This window comes from Rhinopithecus roxellana, chromosome 6, assembly GCF_007565055.1.
Source record: "Rhinopithecus roxellana isolate Shanxi Qingling chromosome 6, ASM756505v1, whole genome shotgun sequence".
Lineage (NCBI taxonomy): Eukaryota > Metazoa > Chordata > Mammalia > Primates > Cercopithecidae > Rhinopithecus > Rhinopithecus roxellana.
In genome coordinates this window covers 53,475,367-53,501,432 of record NC_044554.1, presented here as the reverse complement: position 1 = coordinate 53,501,432, position 26,066 = coordinate 53,475,367, and the positions used below count along the sequence as shown (strand labels likewise).

Genomic DNA, 26,066 nt, shown 5'->3' with positions numbered 1-26,066 from the left:
GGCTTGTGAGGATGGAGATGACAGCTCCTTTTAGGCAGTACCAAAAAAGCTTTTGTTGCAAGGTGATCCACAAAGATCACTCCCATATCACTGACATAAGCAGAATGATTACCATTTCCACCTGCCATGCACACATCCTCTGGGTGCCCCACAGACGCTCATTGCCCTGAAAGTTTTATGTGATGCTGCTGGGAGGTGGGGAGGAAAAGGGCAAAAAAAATGAAATTAACATGAGGAGTGGATTCAAAGATCCCATCTCTAAGTGCTCACAAGTAAAATCCTTTAAAAGATTTTCAATATTTAGAGAAAAAGAACAATGCCAACTTTTTGAATACATTTATGTCAAATAATAGTATTTGGAATGCCTCTGCCTGGTGCCTAGAAATTTAACCGTAGAAAAATGAAGGCTTCAGTTTAAATGCTTAATTGTTGCTTTTTTATAGCCACCATAAGAGTTTTATGAATTAACTTATTTTTGTCCTTTGAAGGGAACGTTTAAAAATATCTAGGAGAGAGCCCACCTCAACAGGCTAACATATTGGCATGGATTAAGTGACAACCGGAGAGAAAAATAAAAAGCAACAGACAAAAAGACACAACACGATACTGGATAGGGCAGGATTTTTTTCACTTAACATATCTTAGAAATCTCTGCATGTCAAGACACATAGTTCTACCATGTTCTTTTAATGGCTACATGGTGTTCTATTTTATGTATGCATCAACTTATTTAACCAATCCCCTACTGACGAATGTTCAAGTTTCTTCCAACAATCTCAGTTATAAACACAGTAGCAATTAAAATCCTTACACATATATTTTTTGCTCACTTTCCTAATTACAGCTTTAGGTTAAATCTACTTGGAGATTTACAAAACTCTAGGGACCCTCTTTCAAGGAAGCAAAAGGTAAAGTTCTCCCCTGCTACGATTAAAGGACTGAAACAAATTCTGACTGCTGAGTCTTCTGGTTCCACCAAACTGAACAATGAAGAATCCCTATTTTAGCTAATAAGAGATGCTAATTATTATTTCTTTCAGAGATGGTTCCTGGCTTACTAGGGTTAAGTATGCAAACATAAAAAAGATCTGTAATTATCCTTTAAAAGTACATGCGAGTTCTGTAGATTTGGGCTCACAAAGGTGGAGCACTGGCAGACTGGTGTGGATTTTTGCCACTCAGATAAAGTATGAACAAGCTTTTTTGCCCCTGGACTGAGCTGTAGTTCTTTCTCTGATCTATCTAGGCCTTTTCTGAATTCCCCGCTACTGAACTACGCAAATAAAAGGAAGCTACAAGGACCCACTGGAGAGAGAGGAAGGAAGAGAAGGCCTGTTTTAAATACAAAACGTTCTCTGTTTACAAACTTTCAATAAGACAAAACTTTGTGTGCTACCTTGGTGCTAGTGGTCACTGGTGTTAGTGGTCAACTGCACAGTGTCATTCTGGACATAAGCACAGAGATGAAGAATGTTTAATATCAATCTTAAACAAACTGTTCTGGAAAACAGAATAGATAATAATGTAACCACAGCAGTCTGGTTCAACTTCTATGTAACAAAGTTGTGACTTGTTTTTCATTTGCCATGGATCCACAGGTTAAAGGTCACATAACCTAAGCATGCCCAGATGAACCAGGTATGCAACCACAGGCAGAACCTAAGTGCCTGGATTGAGGCGAGTGGATGGAATTTAGAAATGGATACCACATGGCAGGATCCAGGATCCAATCAGATCGAGCTCTGGCACCACCGCATGGCAGGATCCAGTCAGATCATGCCTCTCATATCAATTCATTGCAAAATCCAACCAGATCATGCCTCATTACCCTATGCTTATAAAACATGACCCAGCCCTTCGCCCAGAGACACTGCTTTGGGAACTATCTCCAGTGTTCTCCTTACTTGTTACAAGTGATAAAATCCCCTTGCTAAATACTCCTTGGCTGTGGTCATTGGAGTGGTACCTGTCAAGTGACCAAACCCACTCGTGTGGGTAACAACAATAAGAAGATGTTTTATGAGCCTGGTGTAACCTTGTACTCAAATCAGATAAGGATTTTATAAAAAGGGAAATTATATGCCATTTTCCACTTATGAACATAGATATAATAATACTAACTACAGTATTTACAAACTGAATCCAATATTAAAAAGCATAGCATATCAAGCACATGAGCAAATGGGGTTTATCTCATAAATAAAAGGGTAATTTAATATTACAAAATACATTAATATAACTTATCCCATTAGTAGATAAGGAACAAAAAGCATATGAGTGTCTCAATAAATACAGAAAGAACATTTGATTTAATTCAATATTCATTACAAAACTTAAACATAATAAAGTGTTTTTATTAATTTTTTCTTTTTTTTTTTTTACAGACAGGGTCTTACCCTGTTGCCCACCCTGGAGTGCAATGATGTGATCATAGCTCACTGCAGCTTCAAACTCCTGAGCTCAAGTGATCCTTTTGCCTCAGCCTCCTGTGCATCTGGGACTATAGGCATGTGCCACCATGTCCAGCTAATTTTTAAATTTTTTTTGTAGAGATGGGGACTCACTATGTTGCCCAGGCTGGCCTTGAACTCCTGGGCTCAAGTGATCCTCTCATCTCAGCCTCCTGAGTAGCTGAGACTACAGGCCTGGGACTACAGGTGTGCACCACCACACCCATTACAGAGTGTTATACCATGTTCATGGATAAAAATGACTTACATGTTTAAAGATGTCAGTTGTTCCTGAAGTAAATATAAATTCAATGTATATCTAATAAATATAAAGCAGATTTTTTGTTTCTGGAACTAAAATTCTTATGAAAGAGTGATGCTGAAATTCACATGAAAACGTGAAGGGACAAGAACAGACAAGGAAAATTGAAGAGCTCGATGGTAACAGGGCTTCCCTACTGGGTACCAAGACAGATTAAAGTTGCCATGGTTAAGACAACAGGATATTAGAGAAGCCCATGGAATAGAAGAGAGTGCAGAACAAACTTACTGCAATTTGATTACACAAAAACTAAACAACAACAAAAACAACTTCCATTTAACAAGACAGCGCAAATAGTGTCTTTGGGAAAAGACTTTGTGAACCGATCTTATTTAAAAATAAAGTTGCTTCTAAACTAATAACATTAAGGTCAAGCTACTCAATAGTAGAAATGATTATACAAAAGTAGTGGCTTTTGGTGGTTGAAATACAGATGCTGGCATCAGACTTATTGCGTGTGTGTCCTGGTTCTGTTACCTAATTGTTGTGTAACTCTGACGAGCAAATTATTCTGCTTCAGTTTCCCTGTTTGTCAAATGGAGACAAATACTGTGGCATTGTGGGGATTAAATCAATTAACAACTGTAAAGTGCCCTGGTGTAATGATGATGCATTTGTTATTAGGGTTCAAGTGTCATTAAAGATTGTTACTGTTATCACTGCATCACTACTGTTACTTTATGTTTACATAACACTTCACAAATTTTCAACCATTTTTCATCTCTGCCACCTCATTCTACCGTCAAAGCACCTACATGGATAGATAACGAAGGTTCCAGCTTACAGTTACCTTGAGCCTGGTTTTTCAACTATAAAATGAGAGGATAATCGCCAAGGCTCCTTTTGGCTCTAAAAACTCATTTCTATTTTACAAGAAAGAAATTTGAGGCAAAGAGATATTAACTGACTTGCCTTAGGTCATAGACAAGTTACTAGCAGTTAGGATTAAAACCTAGGTCTCCCAGATTAATTTGCATTTCAAAGATAGAATAATAATAATTTCCCCAGACTCTCCCTGTATCTAAATTTCTTCTTGGAATTGTAAGCAGATACTTAGGAAGGTAATTCATTTGGGGACCATTTACAATATTACAGATACATTCCAATGACTAGAAGCACCTAACTCATTACTAGGGAGAGAAGGAGTGGAAAGTTCTATCTTTTGTGAACAACATTAACATGGGTAATGGTAATACCAGTAATAATAAAGGAGAAAGAATTACCTGGGCAAGCAGACCTGGTTGGATCTGAAGAGGCTGAGCTCCTGGAGCTTGAGTGACGATGGGAACTGCATTTTCCATTCGCACCGAGTAGCCAGCGTGCTTAGAGGGAGAGGCCTGCAAGCCTGTTCCAGACAGTGTGAGGGAGAGAAGGGTTAGCTGAGAGGCTGTGAACTGCTGGATGAAGAAAACCTTCCTAGCCAGCTACGTCATCTTTCAGCTTCCCTTTGCACTGGTCACCGACAATAACCAGGTATTGCCTGGTCCTTGGGAAGTCTCCCCTTAGCTTCTAACAAATTAAAAAACAAAACTCCTCCTGAGATCTTCAATGTTTTCAAAGGCTAGAAGGTCAAATTAAGGAGGTTGTAAGGCCAAAAGTAGGACAGTTATGCGGACAGATTACAACAGGAAAACAAGGACTTCTGACCATCAAGATGTACTTGTGTATGTCAAAATAAGGGGTGTTGGGGAGACGTATGAATCCATTTGGAATTGCACTGACTATAACCACACAGTTTACACCATGAGGCTTGCAAAAATAAATTCTTAAGCTTTCTGGGTAAACTGTAACAAAGTGCACAGTCTAGCTTCTTAGAGTCTACAGAAGAGAAGTGCTGGGGTCATGGCCAAAGAATCGTTTTGAGGAGGCGTTCCAGGGAAGTACTTTTCAGACTGATTGATATTCTTTATGGGAGCTGGGACTACGCTGGCTGTCAGAGATTGGCAGTTTTCTATAGATAACCCACACAGAGGATACTTCATGCAAGGAAAAGCAAGAGCTGACATCAGCATAACAATGAAAGCACAAACAATGTACTTATTTACAGACAGCTGGCCAGGGACACAGTCCCTGGCAGGTGTGAGAGTCACAGTGAATTGACTTGGTGCTGAGGCATAAGCCCTATTGTTTCTAGGTTGGCCACAGTAGGAGAGGAGCCCTCAAGTTCAGTGATACCAGCGCTCTCACTGGAAGAAATGAGGAGGGCCTTTCTCCATGAAAATGAGCGTGACAGAAAACTGCAGGTGCCGAAGCCCCAGAGGACATTCTGTAAGCAGCAGGTGAGAGGCTGTGGCTGCTCGACCTTACCTTGGAAGCCGGGGGGACACACGATGAGAGCTTGCTGGAACGGGTCAGGCCGGGCACAAATCTGGGCTGTTCCTGTCTGCAGGGGCATGCTCCGCTGGGCCACTGCAGCCATGGATGCCGCTGAGGGCTGGTAGAGTGTAGATGGGTAGTTTAGTATGGAGACTTCGGGATTGGCTAAGGAAACAGTGGCACTGGTAGAGGAGGGAGCCTAAAGGAGTGATGGGGATTAAACAAAAATAAACAAAAATAAAAAATGAGGGAGGTGGTATGTTGGGAGACACGAATCTAAATCAAATAAATGAACTCAAAGAAGAACAAACCAACAAAAACTAAGAGCAAAAAGGCAAAAGCAGAGAGGAGTGGAAACACAGTTGAAAGTCACAGGGAAAAGCAGGTCCCTGAAGGCCTGAGAGACAGTCACCTTGGTGTTCACATTCAGACCTCGTCCTGACATTTGTGGGGCCCGGACAAGAAGACACGTGGATGCCTGCTACCATATGTCTAAATGCTGAAAAGCCTAAAAATAAAGCTAGAGACCTGTTTAATAAAATGTTCTGCCTTTTCATTTTGACAAAAACACCTTCTCAATCACCTGGAAGACCAGGCGTTAGTTGAGCACTCTGGGATTCCTTGGGTTCTGTGCTGGCGCATGGTGACGGGGAGAGAGCTGGACCTTGCCCCCCTTCTCTCTGCCGAGCCCCATTCCATTCCACAACACGATGGGCTTTGAGTGCCTGGACCTGCCAGCCTGCACGTTCAAGCTCTGCTCACACTCCCCTCAGGCCTGGTGGGTGCAGTCCACATGTGGGAGGACAAATCCAGGGGGAGGCTCTTGCAGGCCCTAAAGAACTATGGTCTCAGGTACCCAGAGCTTGGCACAGAAGCACATGCAACAGGCAGAGAGCAGGGCCGAGGACGGGCTCAGGTCTACGGGCAGTACTGTTTATAGATGTCTTTAGATGGCTGCAAAGCAGGTTACTGCTAAGAGAAGTGCAGGAGACGTATGCGGAGAGGGAGAGGGACATGCTGAGCCTGGGCTTTGTGTCTGTATCCCATGCACTCATGCTGGTATGCAGTGATGAAGCCTGGCAGATAGAAAAGATGCTGGTGAGTCCAGATAACTGAAATGGAGGTAGCTTTGACAAATACAAGCCATTGACATTATGTCCTCTCGCCTTTCTCCTTCAGAAAGAGACATCACTTGAGACTGAACTTGCATGCAAAATGAGGCTGTAGAAGGAAAACAAATTCTAACTTTGGAATTCTCCAGTTTCCCCCATCTTAGCCTTCATACTGATCCTTTAGCAAGGTAAGTGGAGGTTACCAGTGGTTTTACATTCAGCACTGTCTACAAGAGCTTTTGCCTCTAGAAGTTGCAAGGACCAGGGAATATGGAGGAAGAAACCACGAAGATATCTTGGACACAAATAGAATTTCAAGCAGGGTGTGTATGTGTGTCACATTTGATAAAAAGGACAAAGTCTTATTTTACATATGTTTTCTATACTTAGAAAGATTTTGTGCTAAATTTCATTGCAAAGCAAATTGATTTGTTTGAAAATAATCATGAAATTGAGTGGCACAGATGTCTGATTTTAAGCCAGGTTTTTTTTTTTTTTTTTGAGACAGAGTCTTGCTCTGTAGCCCAGGCTGAAGTGCAGTGGCGCGATCTCGGCTCACTGCAAGCTCCGCCTCCCGGGTTCACGCCATTCTCCTGCCTCAGCCTCCCGAGTAGCTGGGACTACAGGCGCCCGCCACTGCGCCCAGCTAATTTTTTTTGTATTTTTAGTAGAGACAGGGTTTCACCGTGGTCTCTATCTCCTGACCTCGTGATCCACCTGCCTTGGCCTCCCAAAGTGCTGGGATTATAGGCGTAAGCCACCGCGCCCGGCCAAAGCCACATGTTTTAAAGTGGGTGTGCTTTTGCAGCATCACATAGTCTGCTTGGGACACGTGTGCACATATGTGCGCATCAGTGTCTGTGTTTTGTCAGATGACATGACTTGTATTTCCTGTTTTCTCCATATCACGATCTCTTCCGGAGGCTTCTTCCCCCTCAACCCTCCACATTCCCCATGGTCTGCTCATATCTAGACTGCCCCAGCCTGTAGCCCCTGTGGGTGTCCCTGCTGGGGGTCCAGGGACCTGTATCCTCTAAGTCCCCAAACTTGTGCTCGGTGGTTCTACCTTCTTGCCAGCCACTGCTCCTGCTGCTTCCTTCCTGATGTCCCTGGAACCCACTGACTTTTTTCAGTTGCGACTTCCTGGCGCCTGGGACCTGTAAGGCCCTGACTAGAAATGTTCTGGTCTCTACTTCCCTTCCGGCCTTCTTGAGCACAGAGGCTAGATCATGCTTTCCAAAAGACACCTTTGTGCATGTCAGCACCCCTGCTCCAAAGTCCCAATTACAACTTGATGAACATGGTATGTGCCTTGGTCTGGCATGCCCTGTTTTCCCTGGTTTGGCCAACCTTACCTTCTAGACTTATTTCCCTCTGCCCCTCACTCTTCTGACACCAAGATTAGTTTACTCATTGTTTTCCAAGCATACTGTGAGCACAGGCCTTTCCCCTCATACAAATTCTCTGACCCATAGCATTCTCTCCAAGCCTCTGTGCTTTAAGGCCTAGCCTGGGTCCCATATGCCCCATTGTGAAAGCCTTTCGGACACCATTAATGGAAATGAATTGCTCCTTCCTTTGCTATCGCACAGTACAATATAGCTTTCTAGCCCAGCTGCTGTCACAATCTGCCTTACAGTACAGTTGGTCTTTCCAGCCTAAAGTCTCCTGGGAGGGAGGGGCTGTGTCTTAGTGGTGTTTTCCTCCAGCCTGCAGTGGACTCTCCTTCCTTTCGATTCTGTAACACATAATCTGTTTGTCTACCTGGCCCCTAGTGCATGCTATTCTACATTTTGATTAATAAAGCTCACAGGTCTGGCTATGGATGCCTTAGCCTTAGGGCTGGGCAAGGTTTGTTTTCAGACTCCCAACAGCTCTTTCACCCTAAGGAGAGTTTCAAGAATGCTTTTTCTTTTTGCTTCAGCCTGTCTCACCATGGGGACCATAAGCTCCTTGAGAGGCTGAATCTTCCAGTTCTTTGTAGACTCAAGGACAAATGGCACAGTCTCCAGAGTGACCATCAGACATGCCTACGGTTTTCCCTCAGTTTCTAACCCGGCTTAAGGACCAGCTGAAGAAGCCCATGTGAGGGCAACAAAAAGTTTTCTACTTCTGTATATCTTCCTGTAGCTCTCAGAAAGGTAACTAGCCTATCATTGCCAGAGAGGAGCACACAGAGAACTGGGAAGAGCTCTTGCAGCTGACAAATAGTAATAACAAGAAAAAGCAAGTTAAAAAAAATTAAGAGACTGGGGTCTTGCTATGTTGCCCAGGCTGGACTTGAACTCCTGACTCAAGTGGTCCTCCCACTTCAGCCTTCCAAATAGCTAGGATTACAGGTGTGCACCACTGTGCCTGGTGAAAAAGCAAGTTTATTGATGACACAGGCTTTCCAAAAATGAAAGAAGTGATTCCTGGAAGCAGTTTTAGTAGATGTTTCAAATGGTTCCAGAAAGAAGGGGTTTGAGCTTGGTCTATAAACCCAAATTCAAATTCTTGGTAGAAGACTAGGTCCAAATAATAGAATTCCACGGAGATGTTAGAGAAGTGGCTAACACACATGATAAACAAGGAATAGCTAAGAGAAGACTTATTATTCAATATGTTACCAACTGGGTAACCTGAAAGTTTCAGAAAGTAGAGGAAGTCAGCTGCCCTGAGACATAAGGGGTTATGAATTATTGACCCAGCTTCCTTGAGAAATAAAGGATTGTAGATTCATGATCATTTGGGAAATGGTTCTTTGGTTAGTCTACTGGATATATGTTAAAGGCAGCAAGAAATTCTTTAAGTAGTTTAACGTCCTTCAACTTCTAACATAAAACTATGCATATATTTTATTGCTTCTAAATATCTAAATGGGCAAACAGCTCCAAGGAGCTCATGTAGAAAGCAAGCTACTAGAACCAGCAAAGAACAAAAGAAGTCTTGTTGGATTTAAAGAGCAGACATCATCTAGGAAAGGCATTTGGGGACCTTCATAAGACTTACTTATGCTGCTGTGTATGTAGATTTTAAGAGTCCAGACTCTGAAGCCAGATTGCTGGCTGTAAAGCCCAAGCCCATCTCTCATGAATAAGAAAGGGCCTCGGGTAAGAGAATTAATCACTCTGTGCCTCAGTTTCCTCCTCTAAAATGGAAATGATAATAATAAAACCTATCTCACAACTTTGCTGGGAGGATTCAGAGTTATGGTGCACTTAGTAGAGCCTGGCACATAATAAATGTTAGCTATTAGTAATGATGTTATTTATTAACAACATTATCAGCGGAGGGACAGCATGCCTTAGAACTTAAGGCTAGGTGTGTCCTGAGTAATTTTTTTTTTCTGATGTATTCAAAAGTAGGGAGTAGAAAGCAATGCGAGAGGATGGAAATCCTGTTCTTGGACCCGTTGCTTTTGTGGGATGTGATTTTCCGTTACCCACAACTCTGGCCCAACCATCACACTAAGTTACCAGCTACTTCTACTTGACCCCAGTCCCAAGCCAGATCTGGATGGTCTCAGTGCTGTGGAGAAGAGGGGTGTTCTTATTTGACAACTGCCTTTTGATGAGAAACGCTTTTAGTTTTGCAGAGCCTTTGTGACACTCTTTGGAGTGGATATGCTGGCTGTCATATGACCAGCAAGATGGCAGTGGCCCCTCCACCCCCCGTCTGGTAAGGGACCACAGTTCTCCAGCCTGGCAGAAAGACATCCATGGGAAGGACAGCCTGCTGGGGAGACTCCACCTGACATGACACCTGCATTAGAGGGGTGCTCCTTCCTCCTATTTCTCAGATGCCTTTGATACCTGATGGGGCAGATGACAGATGGGGACAGGTAGTTTGGGGTTAGGGAGTTAAGACCAGGTGTCTCATGAGGGCTGGTGGGAAAAACAAATATCTTCAAGGAGGTAGTGAACAAAACCATGCTGATTTTTGTCAAGAAGCTCACAGGTCTGGCTATGGATACCTTAGCCTTAGGGCTTGGCAAGGTTTGTTTTCGGACTCCCAACAGCTCTTTCACCCTAAGGAGAGCTTCAAGGATGCAAACGGCCCGCAGCGGGCAGCAGATTCCAGGTGGCTCTCCTAGAATTTGGGCAAAGGGAGATGGCAGGCTGGGAAGAAAAGCTAGGCCTGAGCAGGGCAATGTGCCACAAGGATGGCCTAGGGAAAAAGGGTGGGAAGGGGAGGGGCTGAAAAGCAGGTGGCACTGACTCTTCAGTGACAGGAGGGACCTTTTAAAAAGAATGGACATAAGGTATTCACATTTCAGGTACACACACATCCACACAGAAGTCCTGTCATTCCAGATTGACATTAAGACCAAAAATCTGGGGACCCTTCTTTGGGGGAACCAGGAAGATTGAAACATGGGAGTAGGAGTTACAGTTTCTTAGACACTAGAGGCAGTCTCAGCTCGGACTTGGAGATTATCCATTCAATAAATATTGCCTGGGTGTCATCCAGGTTTCAAGCAGTATGTTAGCTGCTCGTTCTGCCAATTTCCTGGAAATCTGTGGGAAGAAAACCTTAGCTTCCTGATCCCATTTAGTTCCAGCTGCTGGGATTCTGGTGACAGGCTGATGAACTGATTTTCTCCATGACTCGGAGAAAGGACAGGTTTTATCTGTCCCAAAAGGAGATCAGGTAGATCCAGTCATGTGGGGATGAGGGGAAGGGCCTGAACTGGGTGATTCCCTGAAGTTCTAGAATCTTTATTTTTTTTTTAGATTAAATCCATGTTTCCATGATCTTTTTCTTTGTTTTCTGAGACGGGGTCTCACTCTGTCCCCTAGGCTGGAATGCAATGACATAATCATAGTTCACTGCAGCCCTGAAGTCCTGGGCTCAAGTCAATTATCCTACCTCTGCCTCCTGAGTAGCTGAGACCATAGGCATGCACCACCACACACAGCTACTTTTTGTATTTTTTGTAGAGACGGGGTCTCACTGTGTTACCCAGGCTAGTCTTGAACTTCCTGGCTTTAAGTGATCCTCCTACCCTGACTCCCAAAGTGCTGCGATTATAGGCATGAGCCACTGTGCCTGGCCAGTTCTGGAATTCTTTACGAGGCAGATATCAGGCATAAAAGGATGATAGCACCCCCTTCCCCCTATTCTCACATCAGGTCAGAGGAAAGCAGTAAGGGGAACCATCTCAGAGAGAATGCTCCTCACCAGTCCTTTCTGGGACCTGTCAATGGGGCCCGTAGTCAACACAAAATGTGCCTGGGTCCCTCAAAGGAAATAACCTTGGATGCAAATAGTTTGTTCAGTTGTTGAATATGACAGCAGGAATTTGGTCTCCTGACTAGGTATGATGGAAAATACAACTTCTGAGGCTCACACCGTGCAGCCCCGCCTCTTTCCCCTCTGCTCCCCACTTACCTGGTTGTGGACCGTGGTCAGCTGGTTGTTAAAGGTCATGGTCAGGTTGGTGGACGTGCTGGGGGCCACGTGCGTGATGAAAGGGGTTTTGCTCTGGTTCACTGTGTCATACATATTCACCCGACGCTTGCAGATCTCCATGTTCTGGAAACATGATTTGACGCTGTTCATGCAAAAGGCAGAGGCATATAGAGACATAAGGGAAGGGGAAGAGGGTAACATGGGATGAAGGGGAGAAAACAGAGAAAGAAAAGGAGAGAAGGGTTAATTCAGGAAACAGGACAAGCACGGAGACTAAACTTTAGGTCTAAGTTTCTTGGATTGCTTGTGCAAAGTCTGTGCATTTGCAACAGGCACGGTTATTTAGACGAATTTCCTCCAATGCCTTACTACCCTTTCTCCACATAGGTTCTACACATCACAACAAAACTGACTGCTCACAACTGCATTCTCACTCAGATCCACCTGCAGTGTCACTGCTCATTCTCAACTCTCAGCCTGGTTTCTGGCCCATAAACCAAAGCATAAGCTCTCTGAATGGGAACATTAAGTAGTCACTTACAACCCGTTATAACCCGCCGCCACCTTTCCCAAACACAATCCTTGTGGTCACCTTCTTCAGCTACCCTGGGTCACCAGCACCACCTAGGGGACGGCCAAAGAACTCTCCAACCCAGTATGGTGACCCTATTGCCATGCTTTCTCCCACAGGAGTTGTGCAGGTAGATAATGGTAACAGTAATAATACTAACAATTAATAAGAGTGGTTAACATTTATTAGTGTCCTAATAATAATACTCTGCAACTTCTCACTCGGTCCAGCGACATCAATAAGACAGAGACATGATTCTCGTCCCTACTTTACAAGTAAGGCTGAAGCTTAGGGAGGTAGGGAGTTTCCCCAGGATAGGTAATCACTGGCTACTTTCGTGTATACACATACGCACTCTTTCACCAACTTCAGCCTTCATTTTCTTGTCTAAGTCTTGTCCTGTTACATGAAATATAAATTTTCTCCTTTTCTTCCCCCATTGCATCTGTGTATCAAAACAAAACCCCAACTACAAAAGTAAAGTATAAAATTGGTGCTGAAACCAGCATCAAGGAAAAGGAAAGCCACAAATGGCTTCAACCACCCAAATTCTTGAAAATCAACCAAAAAGTGTCCTTCAGAATTTATACAGCACTTCTCATTCATTTCTTGTAGTTAAACTTACTTTTCCTCAAATGCTAATATTCAAGATAATAAAATCCCTTTTAGTCTGTGTGGAGTGGTTCTCGCCTTAATCCCAGCACTTTGGGAGGTCAAGGTGGGAGAAGTTCAAGGGCTCAAAACCAGCTTGGACAACATAGGGAGACCCCATTCTCTATAAAAAAAAATATAAAAATTAGCTGGGTGTGGTGGCACATGCTCATGGTCCCAGTTACTTAGGAGGCTGAGGTCGGAGAATCACTTGAGCCTGCAAGGTCGAGGCTACAGTGAGCCATGATTATGCCACTATATTCCAGTCTGGGTGACAGGCCAAGACCCTGTCTCAAAAAAAGAAAAAGAAAAAGAAAAAAATCCCATTTAATTTTCAATTCAAAATGTCTATTTTACTTATAAAAAGTATCCTACTATTTTAGGATTACAAACATGTACTACTTCAGCACTCTGTGCGTATGCTATCTTTGGGGCTAAGCAGGTGTCTGTGGGCTATTCCCAAACATCCTTGCTGTGAAAAATGCATTCCAAGTTTCAAACAACTGACTGAGACACCACTTACAGAGTTCTACTTCTTTCTAAGATTCTGACCACTTACACTGCCGGCGACATGCACATGACATAACCATTTACCAACTGATGATGCTGGAGAGAAAAGAAAACATATTGCACGGTATCCCATAGCTAAAAATACTCCTAACAATGCTGTTAATGCCAGTGTGTTTTCAGCTCCTACTAAGCACCAAGGTCCTGTGCATGGAGGCTGTAGCATAAAACCAATGCATTTTGTATTCTTTTTGGATTGGGTTTAAAGCATTTGATGGTTTGGTGACAATTCAACACAAAACTTTCATACTCCTTCAGAATTTTCTAACTGAAATATTTCAAGTTTTGGGTTTTAGGAAAGGGCAAGTACTTTCACTTTAGGTTTATAAGAAAATTGGTTTTAAAAAAATTGTGCACTGGAATCCTGGTATGGAGAAAGGAGTGGGGTCTCTTTCACCTAGTAGCTGTGGCTCAGTTCCCAGGGTTGGGGTGCTACAGCAGCATGGGCCTGGAGGTTTATCCTTGCCCTGGAGTTCTTCAAGGTCTTCCCAGCAAGTTCTAGAGAACTTTAGGGACCAGGCCTACTTTCAGGCAAGCCTAGGTGTGTTCAGAGACCCACCTTTCCTTCTTAGGCTCATTTCTGAGTTCTAACTTGCCAGTGCCCCTCTTGGGTCCCAGACGAAGTTCTGAATCGGTTGCTGATGCTCACTCACCGTCTCCATGTGACCAAGCCGTGAAACACTCTACTGGTGCTTCCTTACAGAATCCAGAGGTTGATGGACTCTGAGGTCATTAAAGCCCCAGGCTTTATGGGGGTGGCTATCTGACTGTTGGTGCAGACGACTAACAGGACCTCTGTAGAGGACAACCCCACCCTCAGTCTCCTATCCATAGCTGTTTCTCAGTCATCCCATTTTACCCCTGATATCAAAAGACAGAACTCATGGGAGCCCTATCCAGTAAATTGCCAAGTTTGCCTTTCTTGGGTACAGATGGACAGCTATGTGGCTGACCCCTATGGCACTCGGAAAAGGACGAATCCAGGCCAGGTGCAGTGGCTCATGCCTGTAATCGCAGCACTTTGGGATGCCGAGGTGGGCGGATCACCTGAGGTCAGGAGCTCGAGACCAGCCTGGGCAACATGGTGAAACCCTGTCTCTATTAAAAACACAAAAATCAGTCGGGCGTGGTGGCGTGTGCCTGTCGTCCCAGCTACTGGGGAGGCTGAGGCAGCAGAATCACTTGAACCTGTGAGGTGGAGGCTGCAGTGACGCAGTGAACAGAGATTGTACTGCTGCACTCCAGCCTGTGCAAGAGTAAGACTCGACCTCAAAAAAAAAAAAAAAAAAAAGAAAAAGAAAAAAGAAACAGGAAAAATCCCGTAACAAGAGTAGGGAGGGATGGGTCCAGATTCCTTCTTTGTATGGAAGTTTAGTTGTTTCAAGCATCCTTTTACATTAAAGAGGCACTATCTGGTTCTTGCAGTGCCATTTGACTTGCCTCACTGAGAGTAAGACACAAAACTGAAATGGAGGCAGCACTATCCGTGGTGGTGCCGCCCACTCACTTCCCTGTAGGCCAGGAAGGGACAGGTCCAGCCTTGAGACCCAGCCCCCTCTGACTCTGGAGACAGCAGGGCCTGCCATGATACGCACAATTCTCACATCTCCAGGCTCTTCTCACAGGATTCCCTTCCCCTGCTGATCCTTACAGAATCTGTTGCTCTCTTGAGCACACCCCTTTTCCCTGCAGATGTAGGATGTGTTTATTTATTCTTTCACATCCCAAGTACCTCAGGGTTGAGAGGCTGAAGTGAGACCCTCCATTACCTTCCCATCCACCAATGGCTTCCTTTTTTTTTTTTTTTTTTTGACGGACTCTCGCTCTGTCTCCCAGGCTGGAGTGCAGTGGCGCTATCTCAGCTCACTACAACCTCCGCCTCCTGGGTTCAGGCGATTCTTGTGCTTCAGCCTCCGCAGTAGTTGCAATTACAGGTGCTCCCCACCACGCCTGGCTAATTTTTGTATTTTTAGTAGAGGCGGGGTTTTACCATGTTGTCCAGGCTAGTCTCAAGTTCCTGACTTCAGGTGATCCGCCCTCCTTGGCTTCCCAAAGTGCTGGGATTACGGGCGTGAACCACTGCGCCCGGCGATGACTTCCTTTCCTCTCCCCTTCATTCACTGAGGCCTTTGCCACTGGCTGGATCTTCCACTCTAAGCCATTCCCTACCTCGCCAGGAAGGCTTCAGAAGTCACAGGTTCCTTGTCAAACACCCTAGCTTCCTGCTTACTTCTCATATCCAGTGACTCCTGTCCTCAACCCAGTACAGCAACTCATTCCCTGGACTGTCAAACCTTAAATTGCTCCACCTCCAGAAACTAAGTTCAAGCATCCTGTTTCCCAGCCACATTCTTCCTCCATCCAGCTCATTCCACTATGACTATGATAACTCTTCTCTGCATTGACTAGAATACCGCGTTTACTTGGATCCCCTCCCATCTTCACTTCCTTTCCCTTTGGGCAAAGCCTCCAATAGCCATCATTCTGGATTACAGTTACTGTCTGGCTAGCCTCATCAGCTTCCTTGTCAATCTGTCTTCTTCTCTTATCAGCCTGGCAAAAATTCCACCTGGACAAACCCAGATCAGGAGACTGATCTGTCTTCTCTATGCCTTCACCTGGGGAGATCAGTTACACCATAAACGATTCATGTCCAACCTCAGGGCTCAACAATTCCACCGTATTTCTCTGGTCAGTTTGCTCTGCCACCTTCTGCTCCAGCTACTTAAATTTTCTACCCTTCTTAAACCACCCTCCACCTTGTTCTCAACAGATAACCTCATTGCCTACTTCTGAGAAGCAGAAGCTGTCTGACAGGACTCCCTCAACTTTTCTCCACTAGACCAGCACATACGCTGCATCCACACGCCCCTCCTCCATCCATCCTTCCAGTGACACTGGCCCATCCCTGTGCTCTGAACCCTGTCTAAAAAACAATCCCCTTGACCCCTCCCCAGTCACCCCTCTTTCTTCTTTTGTATAGCCTCACTTCATGAAAGGTTGCTATTTCTTCACCTCTCATTTGGTCTTTCAACCTGCTAAACTGGTTTCTGCTTTTACCACTCCACTGAATGGCTGCCACTGCGTTACTGACAACTTGCGAATTGTTAAACCCAATGGACATTTTTTTTCTAGGCTCATTTCACTTGTGTGGCAGCAGACAGATCTTTGCTCAGCACACATCTAATCAGCTATTCCCTTGCTTAAAAATCATTTAATGAGTTCCCTTTGCTTTTTGGATCAAGATTAAAAACCTTAACATGTACAGCCTGCCCTGGCTGACTGGGTGCCTCACTGTCTCACCTACTGCCTTCTGGGATGGGTGCATGGTCCTGCCCATGGGGGAGTGTACTGTCCACACAGGCAATGCCCTGCCTGCTCATGCCCATCCTCTTCCTTATCCTTCACAGACCACTTCCTGGTCTGCCCCAAAATGATGCTCCCCTGTGGTATGCTCTCATCACACCTGATACTTTTCCTGGGAGCAGCCTGCTGATTTGGGCATCACTTGTTTTATACCATTGTCTCCTGTGGATTGCAAGCTCCAGTGGGCAGGGCCGTCTGCTCTGCTCACCACTGTACCCCAGCACACAGCACACTGAATAAATGAATGAACAAATCCAAACCCAAACTAGACTGGGTCCACTCTGGGACGGTTCTGGGAGCAACCTTTGGCCCTGAGACTGGTTTTGCTCTACAGAGACTACCATTTCTGGCACCTCTCTTCCTGCACAGATACCCAGAGTCAGGTTCATCCAGCTCTGTGCTCTCCTCTTCCTCCCTTTTCAGTGTGAAGCCAACTGCAGGCCAGGGACCCAATCCAGCCACTGCCCACTTTCTTTCTTTCTTTTTTGAGAGGCAGTCTTGCTCTGTCACCCAGGCTGGAGTGCTGTGGAACGATCTTGGCTCACTGCAAGCTCCGCCTCCCGGGTTCACACCATTCTCTTGCATCAGCCTGTAGAGTAGCTGGGACTACAGGTGCCCACCACCATGCCCAGCTAATTTTTTGTATTTTTAGTAGAGACGGGGTTTCACCATGTTAGCCAGGATGGTCCTAATCTCCTGACCTCGTGGTCCGCCTGCCTCAGCCTCCCAAAGTGCTGGGATTACAGGCATGAGCCACCGTACCCGGCCTCTTTTTTTTTTTTTTTTTGAGACAAAGTCTTGCTCTGTCACCCAGGCTGATATGCAATGGTGCAATCTCGGCTCACTGCAACCTCCGCCTCCTGGGTTGAGGTGATTCTTCTGCCTCAGCCTCCCAAATAGCTGGGATTACAGGTGTGCCCCCACCACACCCAGCTAATTTTTGTATCTTTAGTAGACACAGGGTTTCACCATGTTGGCCAGGCCGGTCTCAAACTCCTGACCTCAGGTGATCCACCTGCCTTGGCCTCCCAAAGTGCTAGGATTACAGCCACCATGCCCGGCCCTGCCCACTTACATACATGTTTTATTAGAATGCAGCCTCACTCATCTGTTTATGTATTGCATCTGTGGCTGCTCTCAGCTACAGTGACAGCACAGAGTAGCTGTTACTGAGACCTTATGGCCGCAAAACCTAAAATATGTAGTGTCTGGGCCTTTAAAGTTTGCTGATCCAAGTATCAAACAGGACACCTACTGTGTGCTGTGGGGAAAATCCAGTAAGTGTGTCATGGTGACAAAGGGATGGTTCAGGGTTTCGATTGGAGTGATTCTCTTGTCAGCGTCAATGGTCAGCATCTTCTTCAACAGGTCAATGAACTCTCGCCGGTCAGCCTTTTCCACCAACATGTCGCTCCCTTCCAAATCTGTTGTCATGTTCACCTGGATGCAAGTAAGGACAGGTTACCAAGGACGACCCTAGCATGCCTCCCCTCTCCTGGCTCCCCTTATTTTTTGCCCTGTAACTTCCTCCTGATCTCTCAAGCCCCCTTTCTCAGTTCCCAGGAACTCTGCCCCATGGGAGGCACCACCCACATGTTGTCATTCGCCCACAGGATGTGGTTTTTCTCTCTGCAGGAAAGGCAGAGAGGGCCTGTGCCCCAGGAAGGGGAGAGGGCCGCTGCTGGGACCTGCAAATATAGCTGAATGACAGGATGTAAACTGCTCCTGCTTTCATCAGTTAAGTTGAAATGCAGCTTTCATCACTCCTCATTAAAAATAACCACAAGATGAAAAGAGTCCTGCAGACTTGCTGCATGACAATGGGAATGTTAATACTATTGAACTGTACCCTTAACAAAGGCTAAGATGATAAATTTTATGCTGTGTGTGTGTTTGCCACAATTTTTAAAAAAGAATCACAGCCAAGCAGTAGAAATAAGATGCAAAAAAGTCTATGTATGTATGTATTTAACCTTTAGAGGGAAGTGGAAGGGCCTGAGTGTGCCCCTCCTCCACCTACAGCATATCATCCTTCTCATGGCTCCCCCACGTAGGGCCAGAATTATTTTAGTCCCTGTGTTCAGTGGAGTCACCTCTGGCCAAGACAGGCAGGATATCTGAACACAGGATTTTTCTTCCAAGGGTGAGTCTATACTACGATCGCCTTTAAAAGGCTTGTTTTGTGGTGATTTGTATATTTTCCAGGACATGGTCTGGAAACCAATTTCAGTTTTCTCAGACAATCTAAGTTACTAATCAACTGACAAGCACACTTTACTCAGAATCATGATTTTTGGTTATACTCATCTACAGTAAGAGGGATGCTAAGTGTTTACTGGTGTATGGCTTTTTATTATTATTATACTTTAAGTTCCAGGGTACATGTGTACAACGTGCAGGTTTGTTACATATGTATACATGTGCCATATTGGTGTGCTGCACCCATTAACTCGTCATTTACATTAGGTATATCTCCTAATGCTATCCCTCCCCCCTCCCCCCTCCCCACAATAGGACCCGGTGTGTGATGTTCCCCTTCCTGTGTCCAAGTGATCTCATTGTTCAATTCCACCTATGAGTGAGAACACGCGGTGTTTGGTTTTCTGTTCTTGCGATAGTTTGCTGAGAATGATGTATGGCTTTGTTTCTCATTGCTTTAAAGAGAAAATTCACTTTGGATTGTCCTGGTTTCAGACTAGTTTTCACACTAAAAATAGCTGAAGTTCTAGAATTTTCTCTGGGGCACAAAGGTGAGAGCCTGTGGTCCCTGCCAGTGAGCTGAGACTGTGTAGCAGAATGAATTGTATCCCCCTAAAAGTATATTAAAGTCCCAGTCCCCAGTAGGTATGAATGTGACCTTATTTGGAAATAGGGTCTTTGCAGAGGTAATCAAATTAAGATGAGGTCATACTCGATTACGGTGGGCCCAGTGACAAGGCAAGGGAGATGTGGACACAGCACAGAGAAGACACAGGATAAAAGCCATGTGAAGAAGGAAGCAGAGATCAGAGGGATGCAGCTACAAGTCAAAGAATGCTGAGGAGTGCCAGAGCTGCCAGAAGCTGGGAGACAGACATGGATGCTCTTCCCCAATGGCCTTTACAGTGAACATAGGCCTGCTGAAGCCCAGTTTCCAATTTCTGGCCTCCAGAACTGTGGGGGAGTGAAAATCTGTTGTCTTAAGCCATCCAGTTCATGGTACCTTCTAACAGCTGCCCCAGGAAACATACATACTCAATCATGAGCATTAAATCCATGGGTACTAATGGGCTGGAATTCTTCTCACGATAACATCAGGAAGATTGGCCAGTACTATATTACAAGTGGGAACTAATAAACTGGAATGCTTTTTTTTTTTTTTTTTTGAGACAGAGTTTTGATCTTGTTGCCTACGCTGGAGTGCAGTGGCGTGATCTCAGCTCACTGCCTCCTGGGTTCAAGCGATTCTTCTGCCTCATACTCCCAAGTAGCTGAGATTGCAGGCACTCACCACCATGCCCAGCTGATTTTTGTATTTTTAGTAGAGACAGGGTTTCGCCATGTTGGCCAGGCTGGTCTCCAACTCCTGACCTAAGGTCATCCACCCACTTCAGCCTCCCAAAGTGCTGGGATTACAGGCATGAGCCACCATGCCCGGCCAACTGGAATGATTTTTATGGAGCTGGTATGATGTTTTAAAAATGTTTTACACACCAAATGGTATTCTTACTAAGGTTGGCTGTAACTGTTTAAGGTCAAGGTCAACCACTGCAGCTGAATAATGTGGATTTCAACCCATTATCTTATATTACTATTGCAGAAGTCTTGCTGCCCTTGGTTTTAAAGGGCTTACATTTCATACTCACCCATGAAGCTTACCTGGGCCATATCATCTAAACAGTTGAAAATGTATTTTCTTGCTTCTTTTGACTTAATCCCTGTCTCTGCTTCATGGTCATCTGGTGTCTGCCAAGAGAGGCAAAAGCCAATTGGTAATGTGACTTAGCTCTTCATCACTGGGACTCAAGCCCTGGAATTCCTGTGTCTCACAGAGGGTCTCTTTCCCACCTTTCAGAAGAGATTTTGATTCTTCAGTGGCCTGCATACCTGCAATTCCTTTCTCTCTTCATCCACACCAATCCATCCCTCCTCCTTCCCATGCACACGTGTCAGGGGCCAGCTGTCAGTCAGGTACGGAGCAGTCTTGCTCCATACCACAAGCTGATCAAGGTCTGCTACATCCTTGATCAGCTTACAGCCTTCTCTGAGTCTAAGGAATAAGACAAGATTCCATTGTGGAAAAGCAAAGGGCTTTTCCATGCATTTTCCAATTTTATTTAATAAACCCTTATGCACATAGCTCTTGCTACGTGCCAGACATTGTTCTAAAGCACATTTATTCATTTAATAGTTTTGACAACCACATTAGGTAGCACAATTACTATCCCCATTTTCCAGATGGGGAAACAGGAAGAGAGAACTCAAGGCACTTGCTGTGGTCACATGGCCAATAGGTGGCAGCTGGTCCCAGAGTCTGTGGTTGGGCTGCCCCTCTATTGGCGGCTGAGACACAGACATACATTCCCCAAATGGCTGGGGAAACTGCTGTTTCCAATTACTATGGGTTTTTGGACTCTTCCATGAGGTAATCCAGAGGTAATTAATCCTTAAAATCTCACTCAAGGACAGCACACCTGGAGCGGCTTAAGTCCTGGGAACAGCTGGACATGTGGGACTGAGGCTCTTCAATAAAACCCAGCAGCGAACTCCAGCCTCACCCTCCTCCACTGGAGGACTCTTTTTACTGGACACTCACCCTCACAGTTGCTAAATGCCAGGTCTCCCATCAATAGCCTGAGTGCTTGCTCAGTTCCCAAATCTCTTTTCTCAGTCTTTTGTGACTAGTGGATATATACTATCTTTTAACCATATTAGAATTTGGCTGCAGTTTCCATTAAAAAAAAAAAACCCAAAACAACAACAAAATAAACATCCACCCACCCTGCTGCACAAAAAGAAATACCTAAAATGAAACATATTTAAGACTTTATTATTTTATTTTTACCAGGAACACACTTTGATTTTAATTGCTAGGCACAGATCAAAGCGAAAGCAAACTATGTTTCTGTTAAAGTGAAGCCCCTGCCCTGGAGTTTCAGGTTTATGGTTACTAGAGTGAACCAGACGCCTCCCTGGGCCTCAGGACGTTCCCATGGGTTCATCAGGCAGCCTCCTTTGCCTGGAATCCCTCTCCCTAACCCCCACCACCCCAGCCGCCACCCTGCACTTCTCTACTGGGCAAACCCGCTTCACTGTTCCTTTTCTTTTTTTGAGACACAGTCTCACTCTGTTGCTCAGGCTGGAGTGCAGTAGCACAATCTCAGTTCACTGCAACCTCCGTCTCCCAGATACAAGCGATTCCCATGCCTCAGCCTCCCGAGTAGCTGGGATTACAGGCGCATGCCACCATGCCCAGCTAATTTTTATACTTTTAGTAGAGACGGGGTTTGACCATGTTGGCCAGGCTGGTCTCGAATTCATGACCTCAAGTGATCTGCTGGCCTCAGCCTCCCAAAGTGCTGGGATTACAGGCGTGAGCCACTGCACTCCCTCTTCATTCTTCAGTGCCCAGTTCAAATGCTCCTCCTTTCCCCTCTGCTGCAGGCAGAACTAAATGCTCTTTCCCCTTGGCACCCACACCCATTCTTGACCAGGAACAGGGCCCTTATTACAGAGGGGCGGGAGCTTGTGGCACATGGTCCTGTCTCCCGCTGGAACTGCCAGCTCTGAAGGGCAGAGTGGGGTTTGTTTCTCTCCCTAGCACAAATCAGACAGTCATCAAGGCTTATCGGATTAAATCCTGGGAGTTCAGCAGTCATAATGTGGGACTCTCACAGGTGGTGATAGGCCCAGGGAAAGGGGGGCTTCTGAGCATTCAGATTCAGTCACACCGTGTATAAACAACAACACCCCAACGCCCTCATTTTGCTGACTAAATCAAAAGCTCCCCACTAATAAATCTATGGCCCTCTTCCCTAAGCGCTGGGCCACCGTGAGGAGTGGAGGGGATGCTCTTCCTACCTTCAGTCTCCACAAAGGATATGGTGAGTCCGTGTCACGGTTGAAAAACCTAGTTGTCTTTGTCCCTGCGCTTAATAAATATTCAGCAGGCAAACCTTGTGTTTGTGAAATATACCGAATCTGCAAGAAAAGATAAGAATGAGGTCAGGGCTTTTCCTGTCACTATACATATGGTACACTAATGGCTCTGCTGGCTTTGAGAAAAATGAAAATGACAATTTTTGTAGGGAAAGAAGTTAACAAAAAGAAAAAAGGAAAAGGGAAAAGAGAAAGGAGTAAAGGAAAAATAGCAAGGTTAAGGGAAGCAAGGTTTGGGAGACAACGTGACATTCCACAGCCCCCCATTTGTCACGTGATCAATGTTCCACAGTCCCCCCATTTGTCATGTGATCAATGTTCCACAGTCCCCCCATTTGTCACGTGATCAATGTTCCACAGTCCCCCCATTTGTCATGTGATCAATGTTCCACAGTCCCCCCATTTGTCACGTGATCAATGCAGTGCTAATCCAGGCTATTTTCCAGATGAAGAATGAGGTCTTGTGAATATCTGTGTCACGTGATCAATGCAGTGCTAATCCAGGCTATTGTCCAGATGAAGAATGAGGTCTTGTGAATATCTGTGTCACGTGATCAATGCAGTGCTAATCCAGGCTATTTTCCAGATGAAGAATGAGGTCTTGTGAATATCTGTGTCATCTGGACCCACCTGATCATACTCTGAAGCTCCTGGATATAACGGCCAGCCCAGGAACAGTTCTGCAATCACACAGCCCAGGGACCACATGTCAATTGCCTCACAAAACGGTAAACCAAGGATGATCTCAGGGGCCCTGAAAATGAAGAATGGAAGAAACCATTAGCAAGTTGGAAATGCAGGCAGCTGTTTCTATATGAATACTATCTTTCAAACCTGGGGTGCCGTTACTGCCTCCTCTTCTGAAGGGCCTGTGGCTCCCAGGAGAGGCGCTGTGCTACTTTGGCTTCGTCCCCTCCATTAGTGGAGGACCCACTTAGAAGGCTGGCTGAGATGAAGGGTAAGTCTGTCTTTAGAACACACCTACAGGGAACCACACCTACTGACTTCAGTACTTTCACATGCCAATCAGATGAGCTAACAACCATTTTAGAGATATTCTGAAGTCATCTTTTGTAGCTGAAAGTCTGGGAAACTAATCTTCAGAGAATGCCTGGTTTTTACAAAGCAATTCTGAAATGCAGGTCTTCTATTTTCTTCTGTCTATCTAGAGATGGGAGCTCACTATGTTGCCTAGGCTGGAGTGCAGTGGCTATTCACAGGCATGATCATAGCTCCTATAGTCTTGAACTTCTGAACTCAAACAATCCTTCTGCCTCAGCCTCCTGAGTAGCTGGGTCTACAGGAATGCACAACCACACCCAACTCAAGGTATTCTATTTTCAGGAATATGTAAAACAAGCTGCCCCCCTCCCAAAATGATGGGATTAAGTCCAATATCTGTTCATGCCAATTATCCTGTCTTAAGAATTTACATCACACTTTCTTAAGGAAACATTGCTTTTTTTTTTATTAACTTCTAAAAAGCTAATCTTCTTAAAAGTTACCTAATATTACAATTATAGAACTCCATTCATCAATGCAGAGTCTTGTATCAACCAGGATTCCAGCATAAACTCCATGACCAACCTGTTCCTGAATGTAGGAGTTCTGTCCCTTCAAGGAAATCACCTAAACCCCAAGAGAACATTTCACAGGGAGTTGGTAATCAACACCAAAGAGACCACCCAGCTACATCTTCTTTTCTAAGAATTGGTCATGATTAGGTAGGGGTATGTTTTGGATAAAACCAGGCTCAAATTTGAGATATGAACACAGCTTATGTTTTTTTAAACATATGTCTCAAGGCCAGGTGCAGTGGCTCATGCCTGTAATCCCAGCATTTTGGGAGGCCGAGGCAGGTGGACTGCTTGAACCCAGGAGTTCAAGAGCAGCCTGGGCAACAGGGTAAAACCCTGTCTCTACCAAAAACAAACAAAAAAACCCAAATTAGCAGGGTGTGGTGGTGTGTGCCTCTAGTCCCAGCTACCTGGGAGGCTGAGGTGGGAGGATTGCTTGGACCGGGGAGGCAGAGTTTGCAGTGAGCTGAGATTGCACCACTGTACTCCAGCCTGGGTGACAGAGATAGAACTTATTTAAAAACAAAAACAAAAACAAAAACAAAAACAAAAACAAAGAAAAGTGGCTGAAGGCACTCTACTGATAATGAAATGCATTAGCCTGACTTTTGTCTTCTCTATAAATTTTCCACCTGACTAAGCGATGCTAGAAGAGGCTACCTTCCCACCCTTTCTGCAGCCTGCAGTGGGAGTGAAGGGAGCTGGGGAGCCCTTTCTCGGTTACCTTTCACCCACCTAGCATGAGAGTGGAGAGGAAGGGGACAATCAGAAACACCCCCACTGGTCTTGGATCTTCTAGCTGAATTTTTCTCTACTGAAAAAGCATCTCCTTTTCCCCCTTCAAATTTATTCTCATTGATATCTTTTTTCTTTATATAATAGTATTGAAAAGAACAAAACAAACAAAACCCAAAAATGTCTTATTACAAAGTTTTGATTTTTCACATGTAAAATGGAGTTTGGCCGGGGTGGTGGCTCATGCCTGGAATCCTAGCACTTTGGGAGGGTGAGATGGGAGGATCACTTGAGTCCAGGAGTTTCAGACCAGCCTGGGCAACACAGTGAGACCCTGTTTCTAAAAAAAAAAAAAAATGGCTAGGTGCAGTGGCTCGGGCCTGTAATCCCAGCCCTTTGGGAGGCCAAGGTGGGAGGATCATTTGAGGTCAGGAGTTCAAGACCAGCCTGGCCAATATGTTGAAACCCTATCTCTACTAAAAATACAAACATTAGCTGGGTGTGGTGGCGCATGCCTGTAATCCCAGCTATTCAGGAGGCTGAGGCATGAGAATCGCTTGAACCCAGGAGGCAGAGGCTGCAGTGAGCTGGGACGGCACCACTGCACTCCAGCCTGGGTAACAGAGTGAGAGTCTGTTGCAAAAAGAAAAAAAAAAAGTTAGCTAGGCACGGAGGTGCGCACCTGTGGTCCCAGCTACTCAGGAGGCTAAAGTGGGAGGATCGCTTGAGCTAGGAGTTTGCAGGTGCCATAAGCCATGATTTGCACCACTGCACTCCAGCCTGGTAACAGAGCAAGACCCTGTCTCAAAAAAAAAGGAGTTTATTCCTTTCCTCAGAACTGGAGACTGGGTACTGGCTACTAGGTGC

General features: G+C 45.1%; 1 protein-coding gene across 5 annotated transcripts in view; it reads right to left on the bottom strand.

Annotated features, from left to right (window-relative positions):
• HIPK2 (homeodomain interacting protein kinase 2) overlaps positions 1-26,066 on the bottom strand; it is a 220,257-nt gene that overhangs the window by 48,574 nt on the left and 145,617 nt on the right. For 3 of the 5 annotated variants that reach the window (XM_030931934.1, XM_030931935.1, XM_030931938.1), the window contains exons 3-9: positions 23,518-23,641; positions 22,810-22,929; positions 20,608-20,694; positions 18,005-18,189; positions 11,574-11,736; positions 5,080-5,287; positions 3,996-4,117 (exon numbers count right to left, since the gene is read on the bottom strand). In XM_030931934.1, coding sequence (XP_030787794.1) covers positions 3,996-4,117; positions 5,080-5,287; positions 11,574-11,736; positions 18,005-18,189; positions 20,608-20,694; positions 22,810-22,929; positions 23,518-23,641 — 1,009 coding nt within the window. The remainder of the gene's footprint in view (positions 1-3,995; positions 4,118-5,079; positions 5,288-11,573; positions 11,737-18,004; positions 18,190-20,607; positions 20,695-22,809; positions 22,930-23,517; positions 23,642-26,066) is intronic. The other 2 variants (XM_030931936.1, XM_030931937.1) reach the window with 1 other exon arrangement.